Source organism: Schistocerca piceifrons, chromosome 8 (assembly GCF_021461385.2).
Source record: "Schistocerca piceifrons isolate TAMUIC-IGC-003096 chromosome 8, iqSchPice1.1, whole genome shotgun sequence".
In the NCBI taxonomy this organism is placed as follows: Eukaryota; Metazoa; Arthropoda; class Insecta; order Orthoptera; family Acrididae; genus Schistocerca; species Schistocerca piceifrons.
The window spans coordinates 243,068,213-243,080,994 of NC_060145.1; the positions used below are offsets into that span (position 1 = coordinate 243,068,213).

General features: G+C 43.5%; 1 protein-coding gene across 1 annotated transcript in view; it reads right to left on the reverse strand.

The window, feature by feature from the left end:
- LOC124711368 (endocuticle structural glycoprotein SgAbd-5-like) overlaps positions 1 to 12,782 on the reverse strand; it is a 58,228-nt gene that overhangs the window by 22,725 nt on the left and 22,721 nt on the right. The window contains exon 2 of the mRNA XM_047241411.1: positions 663 to 784. Coding sequence (XP_047097367.1) covers positions 663 to 784 — 122 coding nt within the window. The remainder of the gene's footprint in view (positions 1 to 662; positions 785 to 12,782) is intronic.

The following is a 12,782-nucleotide window of genomic DNA, read 5'->3' on the forward strand; positions in this document are numbered from 1 at the left end:
TCTCGTAAAATTTATGATGCTCTCTTATGAGACTGGGCTATTGTTTCCGGCTTTGAGTTCTCGTCAAAAGTATAACACTTAGGTCAGTGGGAGAGGTCATCAAACAGAAGTAGCTGTGTCCATGTCAGGTAGCGACTCGAACCATTAATTGACTATTAATGTATGAGAGCGAATGGTGGCATGTGGGAAGAGTGTCATATTGGCGAAGAAGAAGCATCGTAACTATGCGTGCATCAAAAAAATCGGAGAGGACAAACATTACACAAAATAACATGGAATAGAACTTTATGTAGAGGTCTCAGCGTAATCAGAGACAGCTCACTGGAGAACAGGTCGAAACACCTATATGTAATTAGCCTGGCAAAGGAGAGAGAGCTAGAGGAGACGCCAAATACTGTAAAATTGTGATATTGTTTATTGGGATATGGTTTGTGGCTGATACGCAGGGTTTGACGAGAGCGAAAGAAATGAATAATAACAGTAGACAAGAGAAAATTTAGAAATTTGAGAATAAAAACTTTCACTCCCATTTCGATCTCTTTCCCATCTCTACTTGTAACGGGTGGTCACATACGCTGGAGCAATAAGCAAACGAGTGAAAATTTGCCCCTTACAACCCCAATGACCATTTTAAAATAGCGTCTGAAATAATGTATAAGTACCTCCAGCGCCAGGGGCTAAGGCCGTTGAAGTCGTTTTCCTGTTGGATGATGGTAGCGTCCTTGGTGTTAATTTGCGGTGGCGCTCCCATGACGCTACACCACATAGCAGCTATCAGCATCAACTGGAAATAATAATTATAATTTGTATCGATCACATGATTTAGATACAAGCATTTCTAAATAATGGAATCATGATGGGGTGGATAATAATAACAATAATAATAATAATAATAATAGTAATAATAATATCAGTCCATACATATTATAAAAAATGTGTGTGTGTGTGTGTGTGTGTGTGTGTGTGTGTGTGTGTGTGTCATGTTCCACATCTCCACGTTGAGAAGTGTCGTGGACATCCAACCATTCAGCCACTATGGCAGTTTCACTGTCCTACCTCATTCTGTAGATGCTCACGAGTGTATCACGTGTATATTCGACCAGCTTCATCGTTTTCGAGATACTCGTTCACAGGCTTTGCGTGATAATAGTCTGCCCTATGTCAATGTCGCTTATATCATTGGATATCCCGTTTGCAGCCCTGATATTCGCTAGAGTGATCCCCCTTCCGTGTCTACTCCCTTTATACAGGGTGAGTCACCTAACGTTACCGCTGGATATATTTCGTAAACCACATCAAATACTGACGAACCGATTCCACAGACCGAACGTGAGGAGAGGGGCTAGTGTAATTGTTTAATACAAGCCATACAAAAATGCACGGAAGTATGTTTTTTAACACAAACCTACGTTTTTTAAATGGAACCACGTTAGTTTTGTTAGCACATCTGAAAATATAAACAAATACGTAATCAGTGCCGTTTGTTGCATTGTAAAATGTTAATTACATCCGGAGATATTGTAACCTAAAGTTGACGCTTGAAACCTCCGACGTTCAGTTGCGTGTTGTAACAAACACGGTCCCCGGTCGGCGAGCAGCATCTGCAGGGACATGTTTACGATGACGACCGTGTTTACGAGTGTGGCTGTAGTGCACTGTTGTGGTTTGGTCTAGCTGTCGCAGTGTCCGCATGTAGCGCTTGCTGCTATTGTTATTCTGCATTCGTCTCCGCACGCAGACCAACTGTAGTACACCGTGTTACCAGACGTCTCTGATAGTGTAGTGTTGTAGGAACTGTGACCATGGTGTATTCGAACTCTGAAAAGGCGGAGATGAAACTCATCTATGGCGAGTGTCGACGAAATGCAGCTGAAGCCTGCAGGGTGCATGCAGAACGGTACCCGGGCAGAGAGCATCCGACGTGCCGCACATTGCAAAACATCTACCGCCAACTGTACGCAACAGGTATGGTCGTAGCACGCAAACAGGAGAAGCGGGTGCAGTTGGTGTGTTAGCTGCTGTTGCCATGAACCCACACATGAGTACACGGGACATTGCGGGAGCCGGTGGACTGAGTCAAAGTAGTGTCATGCGCATACTGCATCGTCACCGCTTTCACCCGTTTCATGTGTCGCTACATCAGCAATTACATGGTGATGACTTTAATCATCGAGTGCAGTTCTGTCAATGGGCATTAACAGAGAATGCGTTGCAGCTCTACCCGTTTACCGATGAAGCGGGTTTCACAAACCACGGGGCAGTGAATCTACGGAACATGCATTACTGGTCCGTGGACAATCCTCGCTGGCTCAGACAGGTAGAGCGACAGCGACCGTGGACTGTAAATGTATGGTGCGGAATCATTGGCGACCACCTCATTGGTCCTCACTTCATTGCAAGGGCCCAAACAGCTGCAACATAGATCGCGTTTCTACAGAATGATCTGCCAACGATGCTCGAAAATGTCCCACTGGAAACGTGTCGACGTATGTGGTATCAGCATGATGGTGCACCTGCAAATTCCGCAATTAACACTAGGCTGACCCTTGACAGGATGTTCTACGGGAGTTTCATACGACGTGGAGGACGCATAAATTGGCCAGCCCGTTCTCCTGATCTTACACCTCTTGACTTCTTTCTGTGGGGTACGTTAAAGGAGAATGTGTACCATGATGTGCCTACAACCCCAGAGGATATGAAACAACGTATTGTGGCAGCCTGCGGCGACATTACACCAGATGTACTGCGCGTGTACGACGTTCATTACACCAGAGATTGCAATTGTGTGCAGTAAATGATGGCCACCACATTGAACATCTATTGGCCTGACATGTCGGGACACACACTATTCCACTCTGTAATTAAAAACGGAAACCACGTGTGTACGTGTACCTCACCCCTCATGGTAATGTACATGTGCGTCAGTGAAAAAGACCAATAAAAAGGTGTTAGCATGTGGACGTAATGTGCTGTTCCAGTCTCTTCTGTACCTAAGGTCCATCACCGTTCCCTTTGGATCCCTACGTAATTCGGTGCTCTCCGATACACACGATCGAACAGCGGAGGAGTGGTACTCAAGCGTCAACTTTAGGTTACAATATCTCCAGATGTAACTAACATTTTACAATGCAACAAACGGACGTAGGTTTGTGTTAAAAAACATACTTCCGTGCATTTTTTTATGGTTTGTATTAACCAATTACACTAGCCCCTCTCCTCACGTTCGGTCTGTGGAATCGATTCATCAGTATTTGATGTGGTTTACGAAATATATCCAGCGGTAATGTTAGGTGACTCACCCTGTATGATTTCGTTACCTCGTCAAGTGCCCGCAACCCCAACAGACGACATCCAACGTCGCGGTAGTCAGTGGTCATAATTTTTGGCTTATTAGTGCATCCACACCACTACATATTCAGAAATTTATAAATTATTAGAGTGCCTCATCATCAACCATTGTAATAGAACTACTGATGGGCGAGAGGGCCCACAAGGAAATACCTAATAATAATAATAATAATAATAATAATAATAATGCTAATAACCACAACAGCAATAATAATAACAGTAATAACAATAAGTCTTTCGAGATGAGACAGGGCACACATTTCACTCAAGCGATTTCCTCACTTTTAGGATTTGGCAAATGAAATGTCTTACATGTGCCCTATATCATCCTCTCCTTGCCGAACGTCACACTGCATGATGAAGAATCAATACAATATGGCAAAACAAGGTAGCTATTTTAAATGATTCAAAATCGATTAGCGAACAATTCCAAGCTTTATGTGAATGTCTGTGTCATGTCATAGCCGTTTTCCCCAGGGAGCCGTTGACTGGCAAATAAAATTACTGAATTATCGTGGGTGTCTGCTGTGTGTACATCCTGTACTCATAGTTTCTAGGTACTGAAAACTCGAGCAAAACTAGCAAAACCCCAGAGCAAGATGATGATAATGATGATGATGATACTTGGTTAGTGGGGCGCTCAACTGCGCGGTTATCAGCGCCCTTACAATTCCCAACCTTTTCTCAGTCCAATCTCACCACTTTAATCAATGATGATGAAATGATGAGGACAACAAAAACACCCAGTCATCTCGAGGCAGGTGAAAATTCCTGACCCCGCCGGCAATCGAACACGGGAACCCGTGCTGGGGAAGCGAACACGCGACCGCGAGACCACCAGCCGCGCCAGAGGAAGAGGCTCCACTGGAGATGTCCTGAACATGTTTACGGCCTCGTCGAGTTCATTCGAAAACACAGTCCCCATATTTTCCTATTCATTTACTGAACTTAGTGTCCGGGGAGCGGAAGGTGGTGGGTGGGGGAGGGGGGGAGGAGAAGTAACAGGACACAGGGGGAGATTACTTGTAAAATTTACAAGAGATTATACAAAATTACCTTTAGTAGACCGACATATTAACCATACGATGAGATAATTCAGAGAACCGATATAATGTCTGAATAAAGAAACTATTCCGTTACGCGAAAAATGGAAACCGCACAGTAAGCAGGTGAAACTTTTTAAAGGCAGAAATAGAGAGGTAGAAATAAGCACACTACATCAAAGAACTACGTCTATAGCACATTAATCACCAAAGTAAGATGAGATGGATATCATAGGGAATATCTGAAAACATGACTAACGACATGATTGAATTTGATAGAACTGGAGCTACTAAATGGAAATAGGTCTTTCAGCTAAATACAAAAGGAAAGGTAGCACTGGTCCTAAATTTAATCAACCGATAGTTAGTTGCTTCACACCATGAACCGTAGACCTCGCAGAGCTGGTGTGACTTGCATGCACCAACGATACTCCCAGATGTGCCCTAGATGCAACCACAGTGGTAGCGTAACTGTGACGAGACCAGACAGACCTCACGTTTTCTGTTCTACAGTGCAGTCTGGCGCTCACAGTATGCGATCACTACGCAAGTGACTACCAAATTTGTACACCTGAAGACGGGAATGTGATTCGAGAGATTTGTCTTGTTTACATAAACACAAAGATACAACTGAAGTGGATATGTTTTGTCACACGATGCAACCCAGCTGCGAATGTACTGTATACAAAAACATGAGTTTATTCTTTGTTTAAGAACCGTGAAAGCTGCCTGACTTCAAGACACCAGAAGGTTTCAGGTAGATTGTATAATGGTAAGACAATGATTTAAAGTGTAAAACTTTTTCAGGGCGGATGTTGGTTCTGACCTTAGTTGGTTGTGACCTCGAGATTTAAACTGAAGGATTTGCAGAACAGTAGGAAATTAAGGATGTGAGGGCTGAATTACCTGAAAGAGCCAGAAGTTACTGGGAGTTTCAAAATGAGCGTTGGGCAACTAATGACTGAAAGTAATACAATAGAGATTAATTGGTAACTTTGAGAGCTGAGATGGCCAGGAAGAAGAGCATGAAATCTGCAAAAATAAATGGCCTTCTAGAATTCCTTGGATGTAAACAAATATGACAGTTACATGTGATGTGTTACGACAATGAAAGGAACCTGAGACCACTGGAGTTACTTCATTTTACTTATTTTATGTTTACCGTTCGATATACGTTTAATTTTATCAAAAGAAACCCAAAACCATGTTCTGAAATAGTGTTTTGTTTCTCCACTAGGCAGTGCCACAAGTTCCTCCAAAAATCGTAACACAACACACACACACGCAATTGTCTTTTTAACAGATGTATACCCACCAGATGATGGAGGTTTAAACCTTTGAAACGCGTCGTGTAGATAAATAAACACTGACTGGTAACAGCAAACTTGTTGTTTCATTTAACATCGTAAGGCATCAAGGAATTGTTAGTTTGGTAATAGAGGGAAGTGTGTGTGTGTGTGTGTGTGTGTGTGTGTGTGTGTGTGTGACGGCCGGGGTGGCCGAGAGGTTCTAGGCGCTACAGTCTGGAACCACGCGACCGCTACGGTCGCAGGTTCGAATCCTGCCTCGGGCATGGATGTGTGTGATGTTCTTAGGTCAGTTAGGTTTAAGTAGTTCTAAGTTCTAGGGGACTGATGACCTCAGAAGTTAAGTCCCATAGTGCTCAGAGCCATTTGAACCATCTCTCTCTCTCTCTCTCTCTCTCTCTCTGTTCTGTGTGTGTGTGTGTGTGTGTGTGTGTGTGTGTGTGTGTGTGTGTGTACTTGGGGGGGGGGGGGAGAGGAAAGGGGTGTATTTGCAAAGGCTCGAGACCAAGGCTTGAATACAGCGACCGCGTTCAAGTGGATGCAAACAGCAATAATTATGTAGAGACGACGAGACTTGCACAAAAGAGACTATCATGGAGTGATGCATCAAGCCAGTACTGGAGCTGAAGACAGCAACAAGAACTGGTAATTCTTTCACATGTGTAGATGAGAAGCAACCTGGGGAATTCTCTCGTCACATATTACAACGTAAGACAGCTGTAATTTTGACTTCAAAGGGAAAGAGTACAGGAACAGTATTGTTAGTGAAGAAAACCACCCTCTTGAAAGTGGTAACTCACAAACAAGACTCAATGCTTGAGAAGGCTTCAATGAACCTAAGAAAACAAGCGAATGAAAATAAATATAGGACGTAATCATCAGTACCGTGTACATACAGGACGAAAAGCACTAGTCGAAAGATTGAGAGTCTATGTGGACGCATTGTAACAGAAAGTATACGAAACATCTGTCTGCATCTCCTAACGAAGCAAAAACGTGACTATTTCGTATGTCGGAAGAATGTTATCCCGCGTTAAGTAGTTCCTCAACAAACGAGCGAGTCTGCAAAGTGCGAAATACAAGGGACAACATCAGAGATAAAACGACACAGATTCTAATAGTATCTATGAGAAAAAGGTATACTGTGATTGCCTCCCGACTTTGAATCTTCAGGCGATTGGAATCAGTCGCAACAAACATAGCTATAAACTACAGCACACCTCACAAGAGAGAGACGGTAGATTATCTCCAGAACCATGAAACGATACTCCATTTCTGTTCACGAGAAAAAAAAAAATCATCTACTATGGAAAGCATTTACGAGAAGTAGGGACAAGATGATGGTATTTGGCAGCAGATGTCTACAAAAAGGTAAAGCAATTCCCGTAAATTACGGATCGGAGGTTAGAGGGCACAGAACTGGCACACGATAGCGCAATAGACGTGTTCTATTGGGTTCCGATCAGGCGAATTTGGTGGGTAAGACATCAACGTGAGTTCACTATGACGCTTCTCGAGTCACTGTAACACAAGTGTGGAACATGCCACTGCCATCGAGAAAGACATCAAATGTAATGGAACGCAGACGGTCTGCAGTAACATTCACGAAGACCATAGTTGTCATGGTACCAACCTAGCACAGCTCCCATGGATGCCCAACTGAATATCCCATAAAACATTTTAACCATCGACCTGGGGGAACAAGACATCATTCGTCCTACCACGCGACATATTTCCAAAGATGTGCGGTTCAGTTCCCATGATCCCACGTCCACTGAAATCATAACAACCGAGTCGTTGGGTCAACATGCGAACATGTTTGGTACGTCTGCTGCGGAGCTCCACGGTTAACAATGGGCACTAAACAGTCTGCTTCGAAACGACAACAGGCCCAGATTAACGCGCCGCTGAGCTCAGTCGCTACTGCACGAGGTAATGTTGCGCTAGCCGTAGCTGACCGCCAGCCACTGTCTCATCCTGGTGTGTCAGAATCGCATAGCCATCATGCGTCGACGACGCGCCATCGCGTCACTTCGCGTGAGCCAGATATCGACTCTTGACAACGCTGCGCAACCTGGACGCTGTGCATCGACATCAGACTACGCCACACGGTGACAGCACTCGCCTATAGCTGCTGTAAGCGTGTTAGGACAGTAATGAGTTTACATGCACGCCGTCTGTCTTACTGCAACCACCTCGCCACATCGGCGGTCTCCTCTAGGTCTCGCCATCTCGTCGAACCCACAACACTAAGGTCAGAGAATCTATCACCATTCCGACAACCTGAAGAATGGCTCTTCCATCCTTCGGAAGTTCAAATGGTTCAAATGGCTCTAAGCACTATGAGACTTAACAGCTGAGGTCATCAGTTCCCTAAACTTAGAACTACTTAAACCTAAATAACCTAAGGACATCACACACATCCATGCCCGAGGCAGGATTCGAACCTGCGACCGTAGTAGCCGCGTGGTTCCGGACTGAAGCGCCTAGAACCGTTCGGCCACCGCAACCGGCCTCTGGAAGTGATCGATGCACTGCCGATCATTAAAGCTCACATTTAAAAGGCTGTTTATTTGTTTGCCTAAAAGAAATAAAAATAACTGTCCATGCGATGCAATAAATTACTACCTCCCAGCTGACGCAGGATTTTAGACGGGTTTCCGGGTTCGATTCCCGGCGGGGTCAGGGATTTTCTCTGCCTCGTGATGGCTGGGTGTTGTGTGATGTCCGTAGGTTAGTTAGGTTTACGTAGTTCTAAGTTCTAGGGGACTGATGACCATAGATGTTAAGTCCCATAGTGCTCAGAGCCATTTGAACCAACCAGGATTTTAGAAAACATCTTACATATTGACCTACGGAGATTTTATACAACTTTCTAATATAAGCGATGAATGAAAATTCGTACCAAGTCCAGGGTTAGCATCTCGGCCTTGGTACAAATTTTTGTTCGCTTCAGTCTGTATGTATAGGGAGAACATTAATATAACCGACAAACCGCATGGACAGATTTCTGACTGGAAATGGAGGAGAAAAGGTCTTATGGACGTGACTGGGAATGCATCGCTTTCATGGTATATGGCTCCGACGAACGACAGTTCCTCTGACCACATGCCGGATACACATAATAGTATTTTGCCTTATACCATACTAGGGGACCACTTGCTTGGAGCTTGTACTAGGGTTCCTCAGTATATTGTAGAACATGGTCCTCCAGATCTTTACCTGCCCTGTCTGTTGCCTTCCTGCACATTCATTTGTCTGAAGGGACCCATGATCACACAAACGCACAAAAAAAAAAAAAAAAAGCTTGAAATGTTGTGTGATGTGGTTGGTATGTATGAGGACACTTATTTTGTATAACAACCCTGTCTCTTGGCCATCTGCCTGGCCGTACACAAACACGATCTCGGCTTGCTGCCGACATGAATACTGGACCATTCTGCAGGTTACAGTGCTCTGCGTCAATCAAAGAGCCTGCAACACACAAGGAGGACTGTCATTCGTCAGCCCCACCTACCGTGGCAGCGATACATTTCCGGACACATGTTCAGAGGACCCATTTTCCTCCATTTACGGTCACGAATCCGTCCCTACAGTTTGAGACTTGAAAAGATCTCTGCAACCATATAGTTTCATTTCTCTAAGTAAGATTCAGGTTATTGTATATTTTTTACTGAGTTATTCCACTGTTCCACAGTTTTTGTTCTTTTTAGTTTACTTACGTTACCCACCACAGAAGTATACGCACTTCACTTTCCTCCTCGCAACTTGACATAACATAAACAACATCAGAGAGTGGTACGAGTGTTGCATTTTTAAGGTCCGATCGGTCACGAAGTTAAAACCACAGTGAAAATCCAATGAAGCTTTGCGCAGACGTGTTGTGCAGTCTTTCTAGTATGCCTCGCGATCGCGTCCCATTGCATTTTTTAGTTCTAAGCACACAGTGAGCAGGTACAGAAGTGTAGGACGATAGTCTCTCACTAAGTATGAAGTGGTAACGTTGTTCAGGTTTCTGAATGCTGAGGGGTGACGCCTGATTTCTTGCAGCTCAAATACCGTAATTATCATGTGTGGAAGCAAAGTGCGGCAGTGGTGCAGGAACTTAGAAGCAGGATTTATAGACGTTCATGTTGCAGGCGGTCAGGGAAGGAAGCAACAGCTGGTGTTGTTCAGCGAGTGGATCAGGCGATTCAAGAAAATCATCTAGAAAGGTCATTTCAACACAAACTAAGAGGAATTATGTCATCAGATAAGGAATCAGTTGTCTTTTGTAAACGCAACTAAATTATTTTTTTAAGGATCATTACTATAGTTACTATTTCGTGAGACTGTAATACTGATTAAGTAAGTTACAAATAATTATATTTTTTCTCTAATACTGGCATTAATGCGTGCCACAATATGGTGGAGACTACAACTTGTGAATGGAATGCGTGGACATCACGTTCCTCACATAGTCCAGCCACTACACACATACTTTGTACTTCGTACCATTCAGCTATGAAAGTAGAGCCGACCATGTGGCCGAGCGGTTCTAGGCGCGTCAGTCTGGAACCGCGCGACCGCTACGGTCTCAGGTTCGAATCCTGCCTCGGGCATGGATGTGTGTGATGTCCTTAGGTTAATTAGGTTTAAGGAGTTCTAAGTTCTAGGGGACTGATAACCTCAGATGTTAAGTCCCATAGTGCTCAGGCCCATTTGAACCATTTTTTTGAAAGTAGTATTGACATATACACATGACATATTCTTAAATATCTTATCAAACTACCTCCTCCGACAATTCCGCGTCAGGTCTTTCAGTTTCTGCCAGTTCAGAAGAAAGGTTTCCAGGAACAAGTGATTTACAGGCAGTATGTATAGTGCATGCACATCATGTTAATTGATTATATGAGGGGGTTGGGGTTGCAGGGCGTGGATGAAGAAAGTGTCACCAGGGAGAAGAGTGGTGCAGAGGATGCATGTTTTAAAACAAATGACTATCCTCGGTGTGGATAATTAGCTTCCTTTTCTCAGAAGGAGTTGTAGGTGTTACCTGCAGTGGACTACCAACTGCTTCATAATTATGTAAAAAGGATGTTAGGAATACGCAAGATCAGTTTTGTCATTGAATCATTAGTTCGTGTCTTAATAAAACAAACCCGTTAAAACTAAATTACAATTACCTACACTCATTTAAAAAATTAAAGTGTTCAAAGAAAGTTATTTTTCTTTCCTGAGTTTACCTAGGAACTAATGTTGGTAAAGGTGGGGTAGGGGGTAATACGGTTGTCAACGGCAAAAAATATCCCTGATATTGACATTAATCACTAAATGTGGGTTGTTTACGGACAGAAGGTAATGAGTAAAGGTGCTGCTCGTCAACAGTATTTCAGAGACTATGTCTCGACGGTGAGTCGGTTCAAGCGGATCGTTCTTGAACATTTTGTACCATAGCGCAGACTAGGATTCAAGGGACTTGCCTCCAAAAGCTTTGACTTCAACGAAGAACTTCAAGATGGTTTTTCGGAATTTTATGAAGAGCGAATCTGTTAGGTGAAAAATGTTTAAATCTCAATGGTGATTAGGTAGAGAAGTAATACAGAGATACAGATTTAATATTTTTCTATTAAAAGTGGTTTAACAATTACGGAATTTCGTTTATAGCTTAATAGAGATGATTTTGCAGTATGTTATGAAAAATAGTTAGAATATATTTTTAAAAACGTCTGAAGTTGTCTGAACAGTCTGTAATGCAGTTAAAGTACATGATTACGCAGGAAATCGTCACTGAACGATAAACAGTAGTAGTCGGCTCTTGAGTTCATTGCGATTTCATGGATTGAATGCACCTGAGCCAGAGACGGAAGTAGCAGCCAGAGGCTGGTTATAGCTTGTCGTTATAGCCTCGTGAGGCCTTCGCCTGCAGCAAGGTTACATCTGCAAGCAGCCGACGTTTACCTGGTGTTAACGACCTCTCAACAAGGCACGAGAGCTGACAGCGCGTGTTTCGCGAGTTAACACAAGCAGTCTCTGATGTCATAAACGAGTTAGTCATCATTTTCTTCTTACACTGGTGACAAATAACGTACTGGTATTTCCGAAAATTTTCTCACTTCCGCTTACCGGAAAAAACATGTTAGTCACAAAAATACATACAGTAGTTACCCCCCTTATAAGTAGGACGCTGGTAGTTTTGGAGTGCTTCAGAAGTGGCAGAACTCGTACCAGGATGTCATGAAACGTGGCTCATGTCAGTGAAGTGGTGTGTCTACCACTCGCATCAACTAGATATATGATCGTAAAGAGCTGGTAATCCTCAGGGACCACAGGAGTGGCATGATTTTTCAATGACAATCGGTGAGTGAACATTGCGAAGCGGCATGGAAAGGACGTTTGACGTCTGGTACATCAGGAAAGAGTATTGTTCTTAACACATATGAACTTCACGTCTTCAGTGGGCCTAAAGTCACAGAAATTGGACGTTTAGCTGCTTGGAATCGACTAGTTTGGTCCAACGGAACGCGATTTTGCCCCGTTTTATATCACGCAAGATGTCGAGTGTAACGACGGCTCAATACGTTTACTCCATAACGTGCGAAAGGTTTAGTTCTTGCCATGGTAGGTGGTTCCGTGATGTTTTTAGTGAGATTTTCATACGATGCCTTGAGTTCATATGAGGGTTACTCAGGAAGTGAGGTCCGACAGTTGCGAAATGGAAACAACAATGAAAATAAAAAATGTTTATTTGCAACAGTTTGCTACACCTTCCAGCTACATCTCTTCATAGTCGCCGCTCCGACTTACACATTCATCGTAGCCTTATATGAACTTTGCAATATACCCTTAACGGAAGGCAGTCACCTGTGCTTTCCGTCACTTCACTATGCAGGACTGCAGCTCATCGTCTGTGCCAAAAAGTTGTCTTCATAGTCAGCGGTTATGTGAGCAGAGATGAACGTCAGAGGGGGGTCAAGTCTGGGATATAAGGTGAGTGATCGAATACTTGCCATCTAAAACGCTGCATGAGCGTTCTCATTGCCCTTGCAGTGTGAGGCAGAGATTCGTACTCTAACAAGTATAACTGTGAATTCGATTTTTAATC